General features: G+C 53.8%; 1 protein-coding gene across 5 annotated transcripts in view; it reads left to right on the top strand.

Moving 5' to 3' along the window:
* The window catches only part of PIK3R5 (phosphoinositide-3-kinase regulatory subunit 5), a 73,073-nt gene extending 52,194 nt beyond the window's left edge, over positions 1-20,879 (top strand). For 2 of the 5 annotated variants that reach the window (XM_036835420.1, XM_036835419.1), the window contains exons 6-19: positions 8,341-8,410; positions 10,995-11,169; positions 11,723-11,876; positions 12,519-12,602; positions 12,880-13,609; positions 13,735-13,894; positions 14,230-14,355; positions 14,878-15,006; positions 15,162-15,255; positions 15,507-15,583; positions 17,901-17,994; positions 18,259-18,341; positions 18,829-18,941; positions 19,044-20,879. In XM_036835420.1, coding sequence (XP_036691315.1) covers positions 8,341-8,410; positions 10,995-11,169; positions 11,723-11,876; positions 12,519-12,602; positions 12,880-13,609; positions 13,735-13,894; positions 14,230-14,355; positions 14,878-15,006; positions 15,162-15,255; positions 15,507-15,583; positions 17,901-17,994; positions 18,259-18,341; positions 18,829-18,941; positions 19,044-19,191 — 2,237 coding nt within the window. In that variant the 3' untranslated portion in view covers positions 19,192-20,879. The remainder of the gene's footprint in view (positions 1-8,340; positions 8,411-10,994; positions 11,170-11,722; positions 11,877-12,518; positions 12,603-12,879; positions 13,610-13,734; positions 13,895-14,229; positions 14,356-14,877; positions 15,007-15,161; positions 15,256-15,506; positions 15,584-17,900; positions 17,995-18,258; positions 18,342-18,828; positions 18,942-19,043) is intronic. The other 3 variants (XM_036835423.1, XM_036835421.1, XM_036835422.1) reach the window with 3 other exon arrangements.
* Positions 20,880-24,203: the final 3,324 nt, after the last annotated feature.

Raw genomic sequence — 24,203 nt, 5'->3', positions numbered from 1 at the left:
AAATTGCCTTGGCAGGACCTTCAGTCTCTACCAAAGATCTAAATGACTTTACTTTGAAACGGGTAAAGGAGAGGTTGTCCTGGGGGAGGGCTGCCTGTCACCTGCGTGCAGGGGGACCGCTTCCCGGTTTCAAGTGGAACCAGCTGTCTCCCCTCAGCTGGATGCACGCTATGCCTTGAGATGTTTTTTGTGGGCAGCTGAGCAGGAACTCAGCTCCCAGCAGCCCCCAGAGAGCAGGTGTGGAGCCAAGGGGCGCATACGGGCTGTGGGGAGACCCGGACGCGGGGACGTGGGGTTCTAGGCTTGGGGGTCAAGAGCCAGGCAGAGCAGCAACTGGAGATGGAGGTGGAGTGAGCGTCCTTGGGCTCAGAGCAGGGAGGACTCCTGGCACCCTAATCCCTCACTGCCGAGGGTCTTCCCCTGGGCCTTGCCCCTGGGACCCTGTGAGGGCTCAGGTATGCTGGGGACCGAAGCAAATGCCTGGAGGGGGGACGCTCAGGCCAGGCTGCTCATGCCAGGAACGCCTCCTCTTCCAGGGCAAGCAGAACCGAAATAGGAAACCATTAGCTCTTTCTTGTGTCAGAGAGTCATTTTCAAACAGTTAAAAAAAAACCTAGCACTCATACAAATGTATAGCGAGCCTGTGTCAAAACGCATTCAGTTCGTTACTGAGGGGACCAGCAAGGTGGGAGGGCTGGTTTAAAGGAGGGTATGAGAAACTGAAATATATTTCTCATCTAAGCCACAAAAAAGATGGCAGAATTAGATACAAAATTAGTTAATGTCATATGGGAGAATAAAACATCATACGGGGGGAAAAAAACCTTTGAAGTTATCTTTTACAGCGAGCAAAAATTACTCATCTCACATCCACAAGTGAACCTCTAACTTCACAGAACCTGAGCCCTCAGTAATAGCAAGTAGTAAATTAAACCAAATTAGCTCCTTTTACATAACCCTTAAGTGGGCTAGTTAGGAAGTGCTTTGGTGTGATTTTTGTAAAGGCACGTGGTAATAGTTTTGCCTTGTTGCTGAGTAGCTCCATCCCCAGTAACCCCAGCTGAGAGAGGCAATAGGAGGAAGGGAGAGGGGCGGGAATGGAGGCCCTGCGATGAGCTCTTGGGGAGAGGCTGAGGCTGAATCACTTGGTGGTTACCAGTACTTTGTACTAGCCCATCGCCGTTTCAAATCCTGGGGCTGTGGGGCCTTTGGCAAGACATTTAACGTCATAGGAACCTCAGTTTCCTCATCTGTAAAAATGGGAGTATAAGAATGTCTCCCTCTCAGCAGTTTGTGAGGATGAATGCTGGCCTATATTGATTTCCCATTGCTGGGGACAGTAGGGTTTGGGGTGGTATTAGCTTAATAGACGGATCTTGGCCAGGTCACAGGGAGAAGATGACACGGGACCTGGGGAGCTGGGCCCTCCACCCATGGAGCCTTGGGGAGTCAGTTGCCATGGAGATGAGGGAAACAGTTTATCCCACTTTGATGTGGCTGGGTGGCAGAGGAAGCGGGCAGGTTATCAAGCCTGAGGGCCTCCCCCTTCTTCCTGACTCCACCCCCAGTAGGGTCGCCTACTGCCTCCATCTGGGGGTGGCAGGAAACCTCACGTCAGTGCTTCTGGGTCCTGCCCACCACACCCCTCTTGGGTTCAGCCCACATGTTTGTTGAGTATTTACTCTATGCCCACACAGCTGTGCAGACCATAATACTTGTCTGCAGAGAATTGGTCTGTCATCCTGAGGGGTGACAGTGAGCATCATATGTGTGAGTCACTCTGCAGTTTTCAAAGCACCCAAAGCTCCATGATTGCATCTCACCCAGACCACAGCCCTGTGGAGTAAGAGGGAAAAGCAACATTACTCCCATTTTGTGCATGAGACAACCAAGACTCAGAAAAGTTTGATGATTCTTGCTTTAGCTATGAAGTCAAATGTGAGAGAAGGAACATGGGCTTTCAGATAACAAAGACCTGTGCTTTGTCACTTATTAGCTGATGACCTTGGACAGGTTACATAAGCTCTCTGAGCCCCCTTGTCAAAAGTAGGACTGCGTTCATAGCAGCTCTATTTACAGTAGCCAAGACACGGAAGCAACCCAAGTGTCCATCAACAGATGAATGGCTAAAGAAGATGTGATACACACACACACACACACACACACACACACACACACACTGGAATATTACTCAGGTATAAAAAAGAATGAAATAATGCCATTTGCAGCAACATGAGTGGACCTAGAGATTATCATACTAAGTGAAGTCAGACAAAGACCAATATCACATGATATCACTTATATGTGGAATCTAAAAAAATGATACAAATGAACTTATTTACAAAACAGAAACGGACCCACAGACATAGAAAACAAACTTATGGTTACCAAAGGGGAAGGGGGTGGGGAGGGATAAATTAGGAGTTTGGAGTTAGCAGATACAAACTACTATATATAAAATAAACAACAAGGATCTACTGTGTAGCACATAGAACTATACAGTATCTTGTAATAACCTATAATGGAAAAGAATCCAAATCACTTTGCTGTACACCTGAAACTAACACCACAGTGTAAACCAACTATATTTCAAGTTAAAAAAATAGGACTGCAATTGTTGGTGATGTTGATGATGAGGAGGATGATGTGATGAGGATGATGATGATGATGAGGATGAGGATGATGAGGATGTTGATGATGATGATGTTGATGCTGCTGCTGCTGATGGTGTTGATGATGATGATGAGGATGAGGATGTTGATGATGATGAGGATGATGATGCTGATGATGATGATGATGTTGATGATAATGATGATGTTGATGAGGATGAGGATGATGATGAGGAGGAGGATGTTGATGATGATGATGATGATGATGTTGTTGATGCTGCTGCTGCTGATGGTGTTGACGATGATGATGATGTTGATGATGATGTTGATGAGGATGATAATGATGAGGAGGAGGATGTTGATGATAATGATGATGTTGATGAGGATGAGGATGAGGATGATGATGATGATGATGATGAAGATGATGATGTTGATGAGGATGAGGATGATGATGATGATGATGTTGATGAGGATGAGGATGATGAGGATGATGATAATGATGTTGATGAGGATGATGCTGATGATGCTGATGATAATGATGATGAGGATGTTGATGATGAGGAGGATGTTGATGGCAGTGATGGCGTTGGTTGCCTTCACTGAGGGCTGACAGTGCATTCAGCACTGCTAAGGGTCAGTGTCATCTATCCTCAGAACATCCCCCTGGGGAGTTACTATTATTCCCATCTTTCAGGCGATGAAAGTGAAGGCCAGACAGTTTAGCTGGCCCATGGTCACATAGCTAACAAGAGTTCTACCACTTGAACTCATGTCCATTTGATTCCAGAAACCATATTCTTTGACTCCAAACACCACATTCTCATGTTCACATGAAGCTGTGTTTCTACCAAGAGGCATAGGCAGGGGATTGTGTGTGATGAAAGGCCCTGGGCAGTCCCAGCTGGTGAGCACTCTCCCCCCTTGGGCAACTTCTCCTGCCCTTTTTCCTTTCTCTGAGCACGTGCCCACCCTTTGACCTCCTTTCAAAGCAGGAACAAACCTGGATTAGTCAGTTTTATCTCTCAGCTGGTGGCAGGTGAATTCTGAATGTTCTTCAGTGGCAATATGTTTCTCTGGGACATGACTGATCAAAGAATTTGCATTTTATACTTTTTATCTGTGATTATGGAATGAAAGGTTTACACCCCTTGAAAGAACATCACACGTCATTGGCTGTAGGTGGGCCTCTGTGCCGTCATTACAGAATGAACACTCTGACGCCAGATGCGTGGGGTTCCCCCACACACCCACCAAACAGTTCTCCAGGCCCCAGCTGGGCATCCAGCGATTCAGTTCAGTTCTGACCCAAACTACCTGGAGTTTGGCAGACCGTACGGGCTAAGGGCTCAGGCCACAGACCACCCCCATTTCAGATGCCAAGTCCCTTACTTCTGACTGTCCAGCTATAAATCGGGGGTTCCCATGACCTCCTCCTCAGGTTCTTTAATTTGCTAGAATGGCTCACAGAGCTCAGGAAAACACTTTACTTCCATTGACTGATTTGTTATAAAGGATATGATAAAAGATACAGGTGAATAGCCAGATGAAGAAGTACATAGGGCAAGGTCCGGAAAGGTCCTTAGTGTAGGATCTTCTGTCCCTGTGGTGTTGGGGTGCATGACCCTCATGGCACAGGGATGCACTCACCTACCCAGAAGCTCTCCCAACCCCATAGCTTGAGGTTTTTATGGAGGTTCTATTATGGAGGCATGATCAATTAAATCTTGGCCATTGGTGGTTAACTCAACCTCCAGCTCCTCCTAGAGGGAGGAGGGGAAGGCAATCACGTGGTTGGCTCCTTCAGGCAACCAGCCCCCATCTAGAAGCTACCTCGGGGCCCACCAAGAGCCACCTCATTGGCATAAACTCAGGTCTGGTTTAAGGGGGCTCGTTGTGAATAACAAAAGATGCTCCTCTCACTCGTAATCACTCACTTTCCTCAGGAAAACAAGTTTTAGGAGCTCTGTCTGAGGAACTGGGATGAAGACCACATATATGTTTCTTATCATATCGCAATATCACAGGGAGGTTTGAGGAAAAGAGTGGAGGGCACCTCTTCCAGAAATCACAGGCTGTGATTGGTTAGGACTTAGCCAGCTGCCTATAACAGCCCACAATAACAGTGGCTTAAACTCATAAGGGTTTGTTTTCCTCTTACATTAAAAAAAAATCTGGAAGAAGGCAGTCCAGGGTTGACACAGTGGTCCCACGAACATTCTGGACCAGCCTCCTCCCATCTTTCTGCTCCACCATCCTTAACAGGAAACATCGTCCTCAAGTCACTTCATGGTCTAAGATGGCTGCTGGAGCTCTGGCCATCATGCCCCTATTCCAGTTAACAGAAAGGAAGAAGTGAGGGGGGGTTGCAAAGAGGGGTCTTCCAGAGGCACCACCCAACTCCTTCTGCAAGGGAGGTTGAGAAATGTGATTTATCAACCGGGCACATCGCCCCGTGTCCCGTTGGTGAAGAAGGGGGTGGGTGTTGGGTAGATGCCCAGAAGTCTCTACCACGTGTGACTTACTAGTAAGAGGGGCTGGAAGGCCTGGACTGGTCCTGTTGGGTGACTGTCAGCAGGGTGCTGAGAGGGCTGGGGCGGCAGGCCTCGCCTCACCCACCCCCAGGCCTGGAGACTGTGCCAGGCTGAGGCCTCGTCCATCCCACGGGCTGTTCCAGGGGGTCACTGCAGCATATGTCTTTTTTTTTTTTTTTTTTTTACATTGGCCTATTTATGCCAAGAACCAAATCCCCTCTGTGTGCTTGTAGTTCTGCCCAGTGGTTTCCTTCCCCTGTGTTTTCCTCTCGCCTTCCTGACCTGGCTCAGGCCACATCCCTTCCCACCCTCCACATCCTCCCCGCCCTGGATTTATTCACACCTGAGGCCGCGCCTCACCTTCCTGCCCAGGGCCTGCCGAGGCCTCACGGCCTGAGTCCCCGATCCCCGCAGACTCTCTAGAGCCCAGGCCCGTCGCAGAGATGAAGGTCAGGAAACTGCTGCCCAGGGGACCCCAGAAGGGAGGAAAGCATAAGAGGAAGCCAGCTGTTGGGAGGGTTTGTGTCGGGGTCCGGTGCGGGTCAGGAGAGGAACACAGCATGGTCTCCTGCTGGGACTGAAATGCAGCTAAGGCGGGGCCTCTCCTGTCTCGTGCTGGCCCTGAGGACTCCGTGGAATCGTGGCGCTCACCTTCTCAGGGGAAGACAGCCAGCAGACCCGGACAACGTTCTTGTTGCCCGCCGCACGGATGCCCAGGCACCGTGTCATGCCCTCAGCGTGGACGTTCTGTTAGAGTGTCGTTAGTGTGGTACCAGTTCCTGCTCGGTGGCACCAGGGTGATTGTCACGCATCCTCTGTCTTCCTAGTCGGCTGTCCTGTGCAGAATGGCCATTTCTAGTCACCACTCTAAAAAAGGGAAAGGGGGGGAGGGATAAATTAGGAGTTTGGGATTAACAGATGCACACTACTATATATATAACAGATAACCAACAAGGACCTACTGTATAGCGCAGGGAACCATAGTCAATATCTCGTAATAACCTATAATGGAAAAGAGTCTGAAAAAGAATAGGTAGATATATATATGTATAATTGAATCACTTTGCTGTACACCTGAAACTAACACAACATTGTAAATCAACTATACTTCCATCAAAAATAAAATAAATAAAATAATTTTAAAAATTAAGAGGGGAAGCTCGGGTGGGTAAACAAAGCTCAGTTACAAAGGGGCTCACGTGCCTGGGCAAGGCGTGTGAACTTCACCATGGCTGCCCACCATCGGCTCCCAACTGCCAGGACCCATCCCTCGCCCGTATGAGGGGGCCCTTTCCATTGCCTACGTATTAGGACCTGACACGGAACCGCCTAGGACCCATCCCTCGCCCGTGTGAGGGGGCCCTTTCCATTGCCTACGTATTAGGACCTGACACGGAACCGCCTAGGTGGGTTTTTTGTTCAGCCCTTTGGGCCAGCCTTGGTCTAAGAAAGCCAGTCCCAGAAAAGTGTTCCCGTCTGCCGAGATGCCCAGGGTAGGAGGGGTGAAGGTCAAAGGGAGAGAGGCGCCCAATGCCCTGAGGTTCCCCAATAAGTGGAGGTCCGTTATCAAGAGAAGCCAAGGAGTGGGGGGATTTGATGGTTGTCTTTGGGAGAGGGGTAGAGAGTTTCAGCGGATGCTGCTGGAATCCGGGCTGTTCAGCACCGGCCAACCAGCTCTGGAAACAGCGCCCTCTGGGTCCCCCACTAATACAACAAAATCAGGCAAACAGCAGCTCCCAGCGCTAATGATGCCATCATCCCCAAATGAGACCATTAAAGCATCCTAAGATGCGCAGGTGGAGAGATAGAGGAGGTTAGAGAATGTTCCTCGTCGTGGAGACTAAAGGGAAGAGCAGGCTTCAAGGAGAAAGTGGCCAACAGTAGCCCCGGGAGTGTGGCCCCGGCCTGGCCTGCGTTTACGGCGTCAGAAATGGGGCGGGGCCGGCAGCGGGTCAGCAGGGCGTGGGTTACCCGTTAAAAACATCAGATGGTAAAAGAAAAGTGTGGACGGGTCAAGAGAAGACTTTGCTCTCTGTGTGTTTTGGGGGTCGGGGAGATTGGGGGGAAGGGAGACCCGGGGTGCTGGGGACACTCCTGCAGCACTTTGTTGGGAGTTGAAGGGGCAACGAGGGGACTTTTCTCTGTCATGTCTGTGAGCGGCCACCAGATGGCGTCCTGAGTCCTGATAGTAATCCCTGTTTCAGGGACTTTCCTGTCAAAATAGACATAACATTAACATCTAAACATGTGACAATTACATGGAAGACACACCAAATGAAAGGCCCCCAAAGCAGAGCAATTAGGCCCTAAGTTGGAATACCATAAATTGGAAATGTTCGGCCATTCACTAAACAAAAGTCACGGCCCTTCTGTTTACAGCCGTCTCTAACCCCAGCCTTGGCTTTGACTCCTCCAAGGGGCTGCCTTTCTGCTCCCAGCTCACACCCGGCCCACACCTGGCAGGGCCCCTGTGACGATGTCCAAGCTCTAACAAGGAGGCTGCCTGCCCCCCGAATCCCAGCCTCATCAGTGAGCAGCGCGAGCTATTGTGTGACAGCCTCACCGTAGCTGACGTAGAACTGAATACGTACTTTTACAGCTACGGAATTGAGTCAAGTTGCAGGGAAAAAGGGAAAACTTTGGCTAGTTTCTTCTCCGCACATTTGAATCAGAGGTGACAGAGAGGTGGATGAGGCCAGAGAGGAAGGCGGGGAGGGGGTCTTTGGTGCAGAGGCTCAGCCCTAGAGAGGGACAGCGCCAGGCAGGCCCACGGGCCCCTGAGGGCCCCCCGAGAGCATGTGGGAAGCGGAGCCAGGAGGCCGAGGAGGAGGCTGGGGGCTGGCCGGAGCTGAGGCTGAGCTGAGGGGTGCTTGGCACACCCACTGCAGGAGGTCACCCGGGACCCGGGGAGGTCTGCAGGGACAGAACCAGGACCAGCTGGAGAGCAGGAGACCCGGCCGCTTCAGGGGCCTCGGTCTCCTCCCAGGGTGCCCTGCCCCGCAGTCTCTGAAGAGTGAAGCTTCGCAGGGCGGGTGGGGCCTGGGAATCAGACTGTTAAAGACCCTGGTGGCAATGGGCCTAATCTGCCCCTTGTCCTGACCCTCATCCGGGAACTCCCAGCCAGATTCTCCAGTGCCAGGCTCCTGAAGGAACAGGTAAGTCCGTGAACTGTTTTTTTGTTTTTGTTCTTTTGGCCACAGGAATCTCCTACCAGCGACTGGTGAGGGCCGAGCAGGGCCTGTCCACTAGGAGTCATCGCAGCTCCACTGTGTGAGTGCTCTTGGGGAGGGAGGAGTTTGGGGGGTGGGGTCGTGCTTTGTGCACAGCCTCTTTTTTCAGGGCTAAGGGTCTTTCATCAGATTCCTAAATGGGTCTGAGACTTAAAAAAAAAAAAAAAGGAAAAGGTTAAAACCACCTGCCTTGATTGTGCCAGGTGCTGCGTGAACATACATTACCTTACTTTACCCCCATTTTTCAGATGAGGAAACTGGAGGTCAGAGAGGCCAAGTAACTTCCCCAAGGACAGTCAGCTAGTAAGTGTCTGAGTCAGGATTTGAGCCTTAGACTTCCTCAAAAGCTGAGGCTCTTTCTATAATGTCTTTCTGCCTGTTAGTAAAACAGCGTTTTTCCAAACTTTTTTGACTGGGACCTACAATAAAAAATGCATTTTATATGAAAGCCTGGTGTACACACACACACACACACACACACACACACACCTGAGACAAGTTTTAGGAAATGAAAGTCACCCTCTCCCAAGGATGAGCTCTGATCTCTTCTAGTCTATTTCACTTAAAAGGCTGTTCTGGTTGTGAATCCCTGAAGTGATTTCATTACCCACTCTTGGGTCCCCGCCTGTTGGAAAAGCATTAGAGAGGAAGCCTCCATTCCAAGGACCCTCCGGCAAGCCTCCAAGCACGTGGGTGCCTGGAGACCCCAGCCTCCACCAGCTCAGAAGTTCTAGTCACCCCAGGCCCCTCCTCATCCTCAGCCTGAGGGGTTCACAGCACATTCACTGAGCAAACATTGGTTGAGTTCCTTCTCGGTAAAAACAAACAGAAAAGCTAGTGGTAGATTTTGAGAGAAACAGAAAGGGCATAAAAAATGTCTTGTAAATGTTGGCTTAGTAAGTAACAAGGATCCTGCCAGAGGGCTGAGGCAGGTGAACGGTGGATTATCGCCAACGCCCTTCGAGGTACTTCCTGAGCCCCGGGCACTGTTGCAGGCATCACTGCATCATCCAAGCCTTTTGTTAACCCTGCGAGAAAGGTATTTTTAGATCAGGAAACTGAGGCACGGACAGGTCCGTAGAAAGAGCTTCAAGCAGAGAGTCGGTCTCACTTTGGTTTTCTGTAGGTTGGGAACAGGCGTGCAGAGGAGGTGCAAGTGGTGAAGGCCCGGGTGTGGCTGGCCTGGTCGTGTATACAGTGGAGCTCAATGCATGTCCATGAGGGGATGATCCAGCAGTCGGTGAAGGAGGAGGGCTCAGTGAGGGACCGTTTACTTGAGCCCGATCCCTTTTTCTTACAAATAGAGAAATCAAAATGAGTTCCTCCCTAAACCCTGGGAACTCTGACAGAGCCTGGTCCCATTCCTGAGCCCTGGCCACAGGGCCGGCTCTGGGACCTCTGTCCACAGACACTGGCAGGAAGGCCACCTGCCTGGTGCTTCTTGGCACTGGGTTTAAACACAGCACGGATCTGTGAGAGAACGAGAGCAAGTGTGAGCAGTTCATACTAAAAGCCTTTACAGGTATAAAACCGCGATGGCTGGAATACCTTGGAGAAAATGCAGTGATCGGGGGTTGGCCGGGGTGAAGTGTGAACAGACGTATGTTAACTGTTAACTGAGTGACAGATCCTCGGGGTTCACGATTCTCCTGACATTTGGGTATGTTTGAAATTTTCCATGATGAAGACATTTAAACACTGGGATCAAGAGGGAGCCCAGGGGCCAATCTCGCCTTCTGAGACGAACGCATTCTGCCTGTGGAATGTGTATCTCTCTCAATAAACCTGCTTTCACTCAAAAAAAAAAAAAAAAAAAAAGAGGGAGCCCAGGGTCCAGGGGAAGAGGAGGCGGGGGTGGGGCGTGGCTGGATGCACACTCCCTCCCCCAGCCCGATGCTGGCCTGCATGATGGCTTTGGCAAGTTAGAAAGGGCATCCCCTGTAAGCAGAGGAATCAGATGCAGCCCTGACTTGGCTCCCCTTCCTCCTGGCAGATGCCACCCCACACCCCAACCCTTGGCTTGAGGAGCAGGGCACGGGCTGAAATTTCAGGCCACACCACACGACGGCATGTGGCTGTCCTGCTGTCCCCTCCCAAAATGACAGCCTGGCTTCCAGTCACGTCACCTAAAATACAATCCTTTTCTGCGTCATCTTGCATCTGTTGAAATATCCTGTAGGAAAAATGTTTTATATAAAAATTAAGGTAGAATTTATTTGTGAAAATTGGGTTCAGTTTTTAAAGATTTTTTCGATGTGGACCATTTTTAAAGTCGTTATTGAACTTGTTACAGTATTGCTTCTGTGTTTTTTGCGGGGGACGGGTTTTGGCCCCAAGGCACGTGGGATCTTAGCTCCCTGACCAGGGATCGAACCCTCACCCCCTGCACTGGGAGGAGAAGTCTTAACCACTGGACCACCAGGGAAGTCCCGAGTTCGGTTTTTAAAAGGTCTTTGAAGACCCCAGCTGAAAACTACTCAAAAGTAGATCATAAGCTTTCCCCTTGGAACTGGGGCCCCTGAGCCCCCAGCCTCTCTCCTGGCCTCCGGCCGGCACGTGGGCTCTGCGGCTGCCCTTCCCCGCCTCCGCGCCCAGGACCCATGGCCGGTCCTCTGCGTCCCCAGCACCGTACTGTTGCTGAACCCGGTGGAGGTGCAGGCCGAGTTCCTCACCGTGGCCGACAAGCTGAGCACGCCTGGGCACTCCCCGCACAGCGCCTACACCACCCTCCTCCTGCACGCCTTCCAGGCCACCTTTGGGGCCCACTGCGACCTCCCAGGTCTGCACTGCCAGCTGCAGGTATGTGTCTGGGGCCCTGGGTTCAGCACCGCCCCCTCCCGGCAGAGCACCTCTCTGCAAAGGCAGGGTCCCCTCTCTGGTCCCTCTCTGAGGCCCGGGTACATTGGCCTCCCTCGCCCCTAGTGACATGGCGGGGAAGTCGCTGGAGGTAACCCAGGTGGGTGGCACCCTAGACAGTGGGACTGGACATAGAGCCTCTGAATCCAGCGTGGGCTGGGTGGTACAGGGCTGAGCTTTAGACTGAAGCTGGAAGCCCTGGGGTCTAGTCCGAGCTCTGTGACAGGTCAGCTGTGTGGCCCTGGGCAGCGCCCTCCCCTCTCTGGGCCACAGCGGTGAGCTCTGAAGTCCCTCCCAACTCTGCAGGGCTCTGGCTCTGGGCCTTTCTTTCTGACCACTTCTGGAGAATAGGGGCTGAGCAGGGAGGCCTGGCTCCCTGCTCAGCCGTGGGTGGTGGCAGGCGATGAGGCCGGGGACGGACTGGTCACCAGGAGCTCGAGAAGTCGGGCGGCCGAGCCGTGGTTCGGGAGCAAGCCTGCCTCTCCCTGGGTTTCAGTCCAAGACCCTGGCAGAGCTCGAGGACATCTTCACGGAGACGGCAGAAGCACAGGAACTGGCATCTGGCATCGGGGATGCAGCTGAGGCCCGGCAGTGGCTCAGGACCAAGCTGCAGGCGGTGGGGGAGAAAGCCGGCTTCCTTGCTGCCTTAGGTGAGGCTCTGGGGGTGGGGCCCATTTCCCCCCGTGGCCCCAGCAGCTCCCCAGGTGAGCAGCCCCGGTCGGCCTGGCGGTTCTGCTCCACACAATCATTCAGGGACCCAGGTTCTCTGACACCTCCTGGCTCCACCATCCCCGAGGGTGCAGTTCCCGTCTGCAGGGTTAGGCTGCCAAGATCGCCACTGGGGCGGCCTGGGGGAGGGGGAAAAGAGTGCTGATCAAGGGCAAGGGGCTTCGTTTTCACAATGAAGACAACGTACCCCTTTGAGCCACCTTAGTCACATGGCCCACCTTGCCCCAGTGGGTCCGGGAAACGTCTATTATAGAAGAAGGGATGCCTGATGAGATGGTGCCATAGTTCTCCTGTTCAAACCAGAGGCGCAGAGGCTGAGACTTGGCCACATTCATGCAGCCCACAAAAGGGCATGGCATTTACCTGGTGGGCTTGAGAGAAGCCCTCTGGCTGCGGGCCAGGCATCCCAGCTTCCAACTCAGCCTCAGCCCACTCGGCTGCATGTCCTGTACCGGTCCTCTCCCAACTCTGGCCTCTCCTCCAAGACGAGGGGTCTGGGCTGGCCGATCTCAAGGCCTCTACCCAGCCCTCACCTCCTGCCCCTCCCTCCCCCGTTCCTGCAGACACTGCAAAGCCTGGCAAGCTCCGTACCATCCCCATCCCTGTCGCCAGGTGCTACACCTACAGCTGGAACCAGGACAGCTTTGGTAAGCCGCCCGCTGGGGCCCTCGTGGTGCCCACCCCCCAAACTGCCTGGGCTCTCTTCCTCTGCAGCTGCCCCTCACCCCACCCCCCTGCCAGCCCTCCCACCTGAGCAGGCTCTGAGCAGAGCAGGGGGCGGGGCTCTGGGCTGCCCTCTGCCCTCCTTCTGCCCTCTGCTCCCCAAGTTCCTTCTGTCTCAGTCTGTCACCCCGCCCAAGGGTGTGCAAGAGGGGTTCCAAGGGCTCGGACACCCAGACAGTGTCTCCCCTTGCTTCCCTGCAGACATCCTGCAGGAAATCCTGCTCAAGGAACAGGAGCTGCTCCAACCAGGGATCCTGGGGGACGATGAGGAGGAGGACGGGGAGGACGAGGAGGACGAGGAGGACTTGGAAACCGAGGGGCCTTGTGCCGAGAGGGACTCGCTGCTCTCCGGCGGCTCGGCAGCCTTCCACGACTCCACGCTGTCGCTCGCCTCATCCCAGGCCTCGGGACCCACCCTCTCCCGCCAGTTGCTGACCTCCTTTGTCGCGGGCCTCTCTGACGGCATGGATAGTGGCTACGTGGAGGACGGCGAGGAGAGCTCCTTCGAGTGGCCCAAGAGGCCTGGCAGCCAGGAGCGCCGGGGCCACCGCAGGCCCGGGCAGAAGTTCAACAGGATCTATAAGCTCTTCAAGAGCACCAGCCAGCTGGTGCTGCGGAGGGACTCCCGGACCCTGGAGGGCAGCCCGGACAGCGCCCCGCCCCTGCGGCGGGCCGGCAGCCTCTGCAGCCCCTGCAGCCCCCTGGATGGCCCGGCGCTGCCCCCGTCCCGGGCCCAGCGCTCCCGCTCCCTGCCCCAGCACAAGCTCGACCCCCAGCTGCCCGGCTGGCTCCTGGCCCCCGCCTCCCGTCACCGGCGCCGCTGCCCCTTCCTGAGCGGGGACGAGGACCCCAAGGCCTCCACGCTGCGAGTCGTGGTCTTCGGCTCCGATCGGATCTCGGGGAAGGTGGCCCGGGCGTACAGCAAACTGCGGTGAGAGCCGAAACGGGGCATCAGTCTGCCCCGGGCAGCAGGGGCGTGGTGCTGGCGGCGTCTGGGCTCGAGGACTGGGGTCCCAGAGGGGCCAAGGGCCTCCCTTCTCACCATCTTCTTCTCAGCAGGCGGCTGGAGAGCAACCGTCCGCTCCTCACACGGTTCTTCAAGCTTCAGTTCTTCTACGTGCCCATGAAGCGGAGCCGCGGGACCAGCACCAGCCCAGCCCCTCGGAGCCAGACGCCGCCGCTCCCCACAGACCCCCCGAGGCACCCCGGCCCTGCGGTAGGTCCCCAGCCCTGGACCCAGCAGGGCGGCAAAGCAAGGAGGTGTAAGCAGGTCCCGGTCACCGGAAGGGGGCTGGTCGGAAGTCGCCAGCATCCCTGTGTTTAGGGGCCGCTGCCTCCTGCCTGGGCCTCCCTCCCGGGCGTGGTCCCTGCCCTGCACTTGGCCGGACGGTGGGCGGGGGCACGTTTTGCTGTGTGACACGGACTGAGAGTTGTCAGACCTCTCCAAGGGCGCAGAGAAGCTCAGGGTGGGGCTGCAGGTGCCACCCAGGGCCCCGAAGCTAGGGTGGCAGGCGTCCGGGTGGCTGGGAATGACTCTCGCCACCGCCCCAGGAGCTGGGTGCAGCCGCCTGGGAGGAAAGCACCAATGACATCTCCCACTACCTCGGCATGCTTGACCCCTGGTACGAGCGCAACGTGCTGGGCCTCATGCACCTGCCCCCTGAAGTCCTGTGCCAGGTAAGTGGCCCCTTTCCTGGGTGCAGGTGGAGGGCCCTGGCTGTGGTCACCCAGCCTCTCTTTGAAGGCCCTAGGTTGGGGGATCCAGCTTGCGGCCCCACTGGAGGACCAGGGCTCACGTGGGGTCAAGCAAGGAGGGTGGGTGGAAGCAGGGCTGAGCTGAAGCCGGGGCTCGGGGGGCCCAGGGAGGGGTCGCCGCACTGAGAGGGAGGGGCCCCAGAGGGTCCAGTTGCCTTAGGCTTCAGCTCGCTTCCTCAACTCCCAGCTCTGTCCAGCTCGGCCGGGGCCTCCCTGGAGGCCCACGGGCCAGCGAGGGAAGGGCGGAGGCCGGGCTGTGGGTCCTCCCTTGACCATCCTGTTTCCTGCTCCCGTCTCACCGTCCCCCTCCCTGGCCCTGTCTGCCTCGGGATCTCTCCTCTGTGTGTCTGCACCTCTGTCTCTCTTCCTCTCGTCCTCCCTTTCTCTCTCCCTCTCTGTCCCCCTGTCCCTCGGGCTCGGGCTCGCCCCCCCCCCAACCCACAGCAGTCTCTGAAGGCTGAGTCCCGGCCCCTGGAGGGCTCTCCTGCCCAGCTGCCCATCCTGGCGGACATGCTGCTCTATTACTGCCGCTTCGCTGCCCGGCCGGTGCTGCTGCAGGTCTATCAGACCGAGGTAAGGCCTGCCCTGCCGCCTTGCGCCACCTCCTCCCCCAGACTAGCTGCAGGGCTGCTCCACACCCGGGCAGCCAGCAGCCCTGTGCTGGAGGAGCCTGTGCTGGGGCCCCTCCTGGAGGTCCACGCTGACGCCCACGCTCCTGCCCTCTCCAGCTGACCTTCATCACCGGGGAGAAGACGACAGAGATCTTCATCCACTCCCTGGAGCTGGGTCACTCCGCCGCCACACGCGCCATCAAGGCTTCGGGTGGGTGCTGCCTGAGCCCCAGTGGAGGCGGGGCTGGGGGGGGGTGTCACACCGGAGAGGGGGACCCTGGGGTGGCGGGGCGAGAGGGCGCCAGGAGGTGGGGCCCCTGGAGGTAGAGCTAGAGGGAGGTGGGCCGGGATCTGGGGCCCTGGGGAGGAGGGGTCCCAGGGCGGTGGGGCAGGGAGGCAGAGCCCGGGGTCTGTGAAGGGCCCTGGAACGAGAAGCAGAGGGTCTCTCTGTGTGTGGCACAGGTCCTGGCAGCAAGCGACTGGGCATCGATGGTGACCGGGAGGCCATCCCTCTAACACTACAGATTATTTACAGCAAGGTGAGACTGATGCGGGCCCCTCCCCTCCGGGATCTGCTCCCCATGCCGCCCCCCCAGAGCCAGCCTCCTGTGTTCCCCGGGCGGCCTTTAAGCTGGAAGCCCGCAGCGGGCTCTCCTGGATGCTGAGAGAAGGGGGAAGGAGAGGCGGTGGACCTCCCTCTCCCCTCTGCCTCCAAAGCTGCCCCCGCCCCGGGTTCTCCCCACCGCTGAACGTGCTCAGTCAGCCCTTCCGAGAAGTGCTGGGGCCTGGCCGCAGGGCTGGGGGTGAGAACGGGGCAGAGCGAGGGACAGGCCAGGGACTGCTGTGCCCGGTGGGTGTGTGGGAGTAGGTTTGGTGTGAGGGGAGCTGCGGGGGGAGCCCATGAGCACACCCTGCCTCTGGGCCACGACAGGCCCACCTCCCGGACGGGCAGCCTCCTGCCTTCTTCCCTCCCTCCCTCCCTCCCTCCCTCAGCAATTTGAAAGATATTTATTGAGCACCTACTCATGTCAGGTTCTGTGCTGGGCCAGGCCCTCCCTCTTAACTTCTCTAGAGGAGGGAGACAGACAATAAACAAGGAAACAGAAAGTGCCCAAGGTAATATTAAAGAGTGGCAAGTGATGACAAGGCAACAAAAGGGCTGGTGGGATAGAGACAATAGGATTCTTTCCATGTAGTGGCCGAGGAGGTGGGCAGGGGCACTGACACTGGGTGCTGTGTTCCGGGTGTTGGTTAAACACCCACTGTGTCCCGGATGTTGTTCATGGCACAGGAGCGTTCACGAGAGTGAGCAAAGCTCTTACAGTCTGGAGGGGTTAGATGATCCCACAACATGTATAATTACAACTGTGACGAACAGATGAAGGAGAGGTAAAGGGTTCTGTGAGAACCCTTAAGGGGATTGTTCAACCCAGTGAGGAAAGTTAGACAAGGTTCCTTGAGAAGGGCCATTGAGTCAGTGTTGGAAAGAAAACCAGGAGTTAGTTAAGTAAGAAAAGAAGAGAGACGTGCCCTCCAGGTAGAGATAATAGCATGTGCAAAGGCCCTGTGGTGAGAGAGAACATGAACATCCAAGGCACTGAAGGAGGACCAGAGGGGCTGGAGCAGAGACAGTGAGGGGGGAAAGGATGATGAGGTGAAACTAAAGAAATTGGCAGGGCTGGAATGCCAAGGGCCTTGGTTCAATGAGAGGAGTTTTGTCCTTGTCCTAAGAGTAATGGGTATCCTGTGAAGGGCTTTCCGTTTGGGGTGTGGCAGGATCAGATTTAAGGTTTGGAAGCCCCCTGTGGTGGCTCTGTGGGGAATATCGGAGGGGACCCCAGGAGGTGTGGGAAAGCCAAGTCAGAGGCTCCCGTGGTTGTCCAGGAGAGAAACATGGGCAGCCTGCACTAGGGAGGAAAGAAATGGGGGTTATATGTGAATCACATGAGCAGCAGGGCTTAGGGATGGATTAGAAAAGGAGAGGCTCCAACTCCTGGATTTCAGCCTTCTGCAACTGGCAGGACCATTTTCTCAGAAGAAGCCCAGCTCCAGTAGGGGAGTGGGTGTGGGGCATAGTGGGTTCGAGAGGGAAGGAGAGAGCAGAACAGGCAGTGGGAGGGTGGGCCTGAGCTCAGAGGTGAAATGTGGAGATGGGTGTATAGGTGGTCATGGAGAAAGGGCCATGGGTGAGGCTCCCTAAAGGAGAAAGTAGGAATAAGAGAGCAGAGGCCCCAGGAGAAGCTCCTGAGACCTGCGTCCTGTGATGGGGGTAGAGGGGGGCGATCGCGCAAAGCAGAGGCCCCAGCCAGGCTGGCGGTGGGGAAGCCGGGAGCGTGCCGCCACGGACGCCCAGGAGAGGGGAGGAGGGAACAGGATGGCATTCTCCTGTAAGGTCAGGCAGGCCGAGGACTGAGAGTGCTTGTGGGTTTGGCAGCGCGGAGGTCCCTGATGAAAGAGACGTTCAGACAAAGACCCAAAGAGGGGGCTCCGGCCCAGCTCTGCCTGGGACCCCCTGCCCGTGAGCCTGTCTCTCCCTCACTCGGGGTTCAGAAGATCCTCAGACCAACCCTTGAGATGTTCTCAGCACTCGCACCCTACGACCCAGTCGCCAGGCTGACCTGTGGTCCAAGCCAGTGGCCTGATGCTCCTCCCTGGAGCCAGCAAGGTCTACACAGGGGTCAAGGGGCTCTTGGTGAGGAAGCTGGCAGGCTCGGGTGGGTGCGAGCGAGCTTCCTGGGTGTGCTGGCTGCAGGCGGCGCCCCGTCGCTGGCCGGTCTGGAGCTGCTTCTTCAAAGAGAAGGCGGCAGGCCCCGGAGGGCATGCCGCTGAGAGGGTCTGGCTTTGCTGCCTTCCCAGGGGGCCATCAGTGGACGCAGTCGCTGGAGTAACATGGAGAAGGTCTGCACCTCCGTCAACCTCAGCAAGGCCTGCCGGCAGCAGGAGGACCTAGGTGAGGGGGCAGGGGGGAGGGGAGGGGAGGGGAGGGGTGGGGCAGGGGGTGGGGTACAGGTGGGGCAGGGGGAGGGGGACAGGGAGGTGGGGGGAGGGTCGGGTCGGGTAGGGGCGGGGGAGGGGTGGGTGGGGCAGGGGAGGGGAAGGGGAGGGGAGGGGTGGGGCAGGGGAGGGGGAGGGGAGGGGGAGGGGAGGGGAGGGGGAGGGGAGGGGCAGGGGCTGTGGGTTCCTCAGCCTGGCCTGAGCCACCCTTGCCCTTCAGACTGCAGCACGGAGGCCCTGACGCTAAACCTGACAGAAGTGGTGAAAAGGCAGAACCCTAAATCCAAGAAGGGCTTCAACCAGGTAAGAGCTTTCCTCTCCTCCCTGTCATCCCCTCGGGAGACTTACTGGGCGTGTGTGTGCCCGCGTGTGCGTGTGTATGCGTATGTATGGGGGGGTGTCTGAGGGCTGCACTGGGGCCTGTGGGTGGGAGGAGAGGCAGGTGAAGGGTGTGCACACCTGTGGGGCTCCGTGGTGGCCGCTGGGGGAGCCCCGAGTCCAAGGCGGAGTGGCCTCTGTGTCAGGGAACCCGGGCTGTCACGGTGAGGACAGTGGGGTTTCTCCTCCCAGGACACTTGCTCCTTCCAGACTCAAGAAAGGGCAGAGGCTGGGGAGGAAGCAGGGCCCGATGGGGGGACCAGTCCCCTGCACGCCCATTGCGCCTGGAGAGCTGGCAGCCGAGCTCCTGCCCCACCCCCTGGACCCAGTCGGGCGGTTCCAAGGGAAGAAGCTGCCGAGGGCTGGCAGCTCTGGGGCCAGGGCTCCCGGGTGACCCGGGCCTTCCTTCTAGATTAGCATCTCGCAGATCAAAGTGGACAAGGTGCAGATTATCGGCTCTAACAGCTGCCCCTTTGCCGTGTGCCTGGACCAGGACGAGAGGAAGATCCTGCAGAGTGTGGTCAGGTAGGAAAGCGGGGCCCCCAGCTCTGCTTCAGCACCCACCCAGAGGCCTGGAAGGAGCTGGAGGGATGGGAGGCCTGCCCTGACACCTGCCCTGCCCCACAGGTGTGAGGTCTCACCCTGCTACAAGCCGGAGAAGAGCAGCCTCTGCCCCCCACCCCAGAGGCCCTCCTACCTGCAGGCGCAGTCCGCACCCGACCTCTGCTCCCTGCTCTGTCTGCCCATCATGACTTTCAGTGGCGCTCTGCCCTAGCGGCCCAGCACCAGCCTGGACAGCAAGCCGGGGGGCAGCCTCCTCGGAGCCCCCTCCCTCTTGGAGGGCCTCGCTCCCCGTGGAGAACTGGACGACCCTGTGCTGGGTCAGGGTCCCGCTGTGGGCCCTGCAGCAGGCAGGGGGCAGGGGTTAGGGGGTTGATGGCGCCTCAGGGCTCTGTTTGGGAAAGAAACAGGCATTAGGGAGAGGGGCCTGGCCCTACAGCCCCTCAGATTCCTCAGGTAGAAAGGAGAAGGATGGGTGGGCTGGCCTCTGAAGGCCCTGCCCTCTGGTGTGGTCTAGGATCCTTTCTAGAAGAAAGATCTGAGGCTCTGGTGCTCTGGGGTGTGGTTTAGGCCTCCTCCCCCAACCCTTGGCCGGGCCCACCCCTTACTTTGTCAGGGGCTTGGGGAGCCCTTGGAGTCTGGAATTTCAGTCCCCCTAACTCAGGGGTTCAGGTGGTAGAAACGTAGATGCGACTTTTCTGACCTCAGTGCCGTCGCCCCCATCCCACACTCCTCTCTGTCTCACACACGCACACACACACATGCACGCACGCACACACACACCCGCACACACCCTTTCTCTCTCAAGTTCCCTGGATCTTCTAAAAAACAGCACTAACACTTGACCTGTCTGCTGTCAGGACTCAGAACAGACTCTCTCTGGAGCCTCTTTCTGGATCGAGATCCTTGGGAGACAGGACGAGCTTAGATTCAGTGGCGGCTCTTACCTTCTAGCTAAATGACCAGAAGGAAGTGAATTAGCTTCTTCAAGCCTCCCTTTCCTGAGCACTAAGATGGGGGGATATAAGACCTCCTTAAAAGGCTGAGACAAAACTGTGTGCAAAGCGCCTGGCTCAGCCGCAGGCTCATAGCAGGTGCTCAGTAAAGATCAGCGGCCTCGCCCTTTAAGCCCTGACTCACCTGTCTGGCAGGGGGTGGGGAGGCGATGCTCTTCATTCCCTCCTTTCCAATTCACTGACGAGGCAGGACCCAGACCGAGGGGGTAGGGAGCCCTCAGTTCTACCCTCTGAAGGAGGAATTGCCTTGGCCAGGGTGAGAGGAGGGCTGCGCACGTGCCTTCGCCTCCTCCTCTCCCGGGTTGGCCCCTGTGCCCCACTTCCCGTCCCACTCCATTGTGTGTGAAATCTTCCAGCCCCAAAGTTCACTGGCACCACTGCGCCTGGGCAGGTTCCCAGAGGAGTAGAGGATGGACAGCTGAGCTTGAGGAGCTTAGGGCCTGATTGGGGGAAAACGGCTGATACAACATGAGAGCCAAAATTTTTAACTGCCAGTTTGCAGTGGTTTGAGAAGCTGGAAGCTGATGTGGGCTAGGATGGTAGGCGGAGGGCGGGCCTGGGCCCGGGACTTGGACTCGTAGAGGTGGAGAAAGTAACCGCGGAAGCAAGACAACTGTATTCTGCACAGAACCCCTCCATTCCCTCCTGCTCCGGCTTCATCTGGTCCAAAGGTTCTGGGCTTATAGGAGCCCATGAAACCCCAGCCCAGAGAACTCAGGACTTGAGAGAAGTGGACAGAGTGTCTCTGACCGCATATCGTCACCCTTCCGCTGTCAAGGCCATCTGTCCTTGCTTCAGGCCCCAGACAGTGGTTGGCAATATACCTTCAATATTTTTTGTTGTGTGAGCTGGTTGTCCTACTATTGACAGATGTTCAAGAATAAACGAGTGGAATTTAATATTATTGTCAAATAAAACTTGATTCCTCCTGGATTTCATGACTTACAGTTATTTTCCTGCCAGTTGGCTAGTTCATGTAAATCACTTCACATAGAGTGGAAATAAGATTCTTGGGGGGTTGTTTTGTTTATCTTTTTGTAATTTTCCTCTCCATCAAAAATACACTTGTGCCGAAATTTTCTGTGTAATCCTCATCGTGCCGCCGAGAGGAAGGGAAGTGAGATCCTTGCTGACCCTCCGGACCTGGGGCTGTTATTAGACTTGGCTCATAGGGAGGGAGAGAAAAGGAGGTGAAGGGATGGTGGAGGACACCTGTGACCTGGGAGAAGTAGGTAAGCACCAGGCTTCCAGCACAACCACGTGAGACGGAGGAAGAAGGAACCGTGAGAGGCTTTAGCTCTGTATCCGCTAGCTGTTGCAAACAGGAAAGCACACCTAATGCTCAATGGACTACATCTGTGATCATTTATTCTTGCTCGTACATCTACAGGACATCTAGGGATCAAGGTGGGGCTCAGACTGGCTTGGCTCCAAGCTGCAGGTTGGGTTCAGGTCTGCTCTATGGGTCCCTCGGGTACCTTGGGTCAGCATGTTAGCATAGGAGGGGTAAGCAGAGACATGTGATGCCTCCTAGGGCCTGAGCCTGGAACTGGCACAGTATCTCTTCTGCCAACATTCAGTTGGCCAAAATCGATGAAAGACATCAGCCCACAGAGTCAATAAACTCAGCAAACCTCACACAAGAGAAAAATAAAACTACATGAGAAGAGCACTTCACCTCTGATATTCTTTCCAAAACCCTATGACCCAAGACTAATAATGAGGAAAATGCCAGACAAACCCAGATTGTGGGACATTCTACAGGATAATCTGACCAGTACTCACTCCAGTGTCATGAAATACAAGGAAGGACTGAAAAATTCACAGACTGAAGGAGACCGAGGAAACCTGAAAACTAAGTGCAATGTGGGATCCTGAAACAGAAAGAGAATCTTAATGGAAAAACTGCTGAAATCCCAATAAAGTCTGGAGTTTAGTTTAAACACACACACACACACACACACAGAGGTACCTCCTTGTCAAACTTCTGAGGGAAAAAAGGTAATGAGAAAATCTTAAAGACAGCCAGAGGAAAAAAATACACTTAATCTTCAAAGGAGCAACAACTAAACTGAGAGCTCCTTTCTCTACGGAAACAGTGGAAGCCAGAATACAATGAAATGACATACTTAAAGTGCTGAAAAGAAAAAAAACAAAACCTGTCAACTTAGAATTCTATACCTACAATTGTTCAATGATTTTTAAAAAATTATACACTGCTCACAAGAGAAATGCTTTAAATGTAAGAACACAAAGGCTGAAAGCAAAAGGATGGAAAGGATAACACCATGCAAACATGTTCCAAAAAGATGGTGGCATTACACCAGTATCAGACAAATATTTTAATGTCAGAAGCATTACAGAAGATAAAGAGGGACATTTTATAAATTTAAACTATAAAACAAAAATTGACAGGATTAACATCTCCACAACCATAGTGAAGGACTTTAACACATTTCTCTCAGGAGCTGATAGAACAAATAGACCAAAAAAAAAAAAAAATCAGTAGAGTTATAGAAGATCTGGACAACACAATTAACCAATTTGATCTCATTGAAATAGAACACTGCTCAACAACAATAGAATTCACATTGTTTTCAAGTACGAGTAGAATATCAAATTTCAAATGATTGAAATCAAACTGAGTATATTCCCTGACTACAATGAAATTAAATTATCAATAAGGTAAATTTTACTAGAAAATCCCAACTGCCTGTAAATCAGACACTACATCTCTAAATAATCCAGGGGTCAAGAAAGAAATAAAAGTGGAAACTAGAAAATATATTTAAGTGGTTGATAATGAGTATATGTTATTGAAACTCTCAGGATGCTTAAGCAATACTTAGGAGAAAATTTATTGCCATAAAAAAGCATATCTTAGAGCAAAAGCTAAAAATCAGTTATTTACATTTACATCTCAGAAAGCTAGAGAAAGAATGGTAGATCAATCCTAAAGAAAGTAGAAGGAAGGAAATAAGTGTAATAGCAGAAATCTATGAATTAGAAAACCAACATACTAATTGAAAACCCCCTAGCAAGACTGATGAGAGAGAGAACAAATTATCAATATCATGAATGAAAAAGAAGACATCTCTACAGATCCTATACACACTAAAAAGGTAATAAAGGGATATTATAGATTTACCAATACATTTGGTAATTTGGATAAAATGGAGAAATTTCTCAAAAATACAGTTTGCCCATCTGACAGAAGAAATGGATATCCCAAATAGGCTAATATAATTAAAGAAATTGAAACCATTATTTTCTTAAGCAGACTGGCAACCAATCATCTTTTTACTGTCTCCATAGTTACAAATTTTTCAGAATATCATATAGTTGGAGCCATACAGTATGTAGCTTTTTCAGATTGGCTTCTTTCACTTAGCAATATGCATTGAAGATTCCTCCATGTCTTCGTGGTTTCATAGCTCATTTCTTTTTGTTTGCTGAATGTTTCATTTTATTGATGTACCACAGTTTGTTTATTCGTTCACCTACTGAAGGACATCTTGGTTGATACCATTTTTTGGCAGTTCTGAATAAAACCTCCATAAACATTTGTGTGCTGCTTTTTGTTTGGACGTACATACGTTTTCAACTCATTTGGGTAAATACCAAGGAGCACAATTGCTTGATCGTATGGTACAAATATATTTAGGTTTTTCTGTTTTGTTTTTTATATGCCAAACTGTCTTCCAATGTGGCTGGGCCCTTTTTTCATTCTTACCAGCAATGAATGAGCGTTCCTGTAGCTCCACATCCTTAGTAGCATTAGGTATTGTCAGTGCTATGGGTTTTATCCATTCTAATGGGTGTGTAGTGATATCTCATTGTTGTTTTAGCTTGCAGTGCCCTAAAGACTATGATGTTGAGCGTCTTTTCATGTGTTTATTTGCCGTATGTATATTTTCTTTGGTGAGGTGTCTGTTCAGATCTTTTGCCCTTTTTTTTTTCTTAACATCTTTATTGGAGTATAATTGCTTTACAGTGGTGTGGTTTTGCCTATGTTTTAATTGAGTTGTTTCCTTATTGAATTTTAAGAGTTTTTTGTATATTTTGGATACCAGTCCTTTATCGGATATGCGTTTTGCGAATATTTTCTGCCAATCCATGGCTTGTGTTTTCATTCTCCTAACAGTGCCTTTTACAGAGCAGATGGTCTTAATTTTAACGAAGTCCGATTTGTCGATTTGGCAGCTTCCTC

Source organism: Balaenoptera musculus, chromosome 20 (genome assembly GCF_009873245.2).
Source record: "Balaenoptera musculus isolate JJ_BM4_2016_0621 chromosome 20, mBalMus1.pri.v3, whole genome shotgun sequence".
NCBI classification, from domain to species: Eukaryota; Metazoa; Chordata; class Mammalia; order Artiodactyla; family Balaenopteridae; genus Balaenoptera; species Balaenoptera musculus.
The sequence above is the reverse complement of the archived record's forward strand: the minus strand, read 5'-3'. Positions and strand labels throughout refer to the sequence as shown.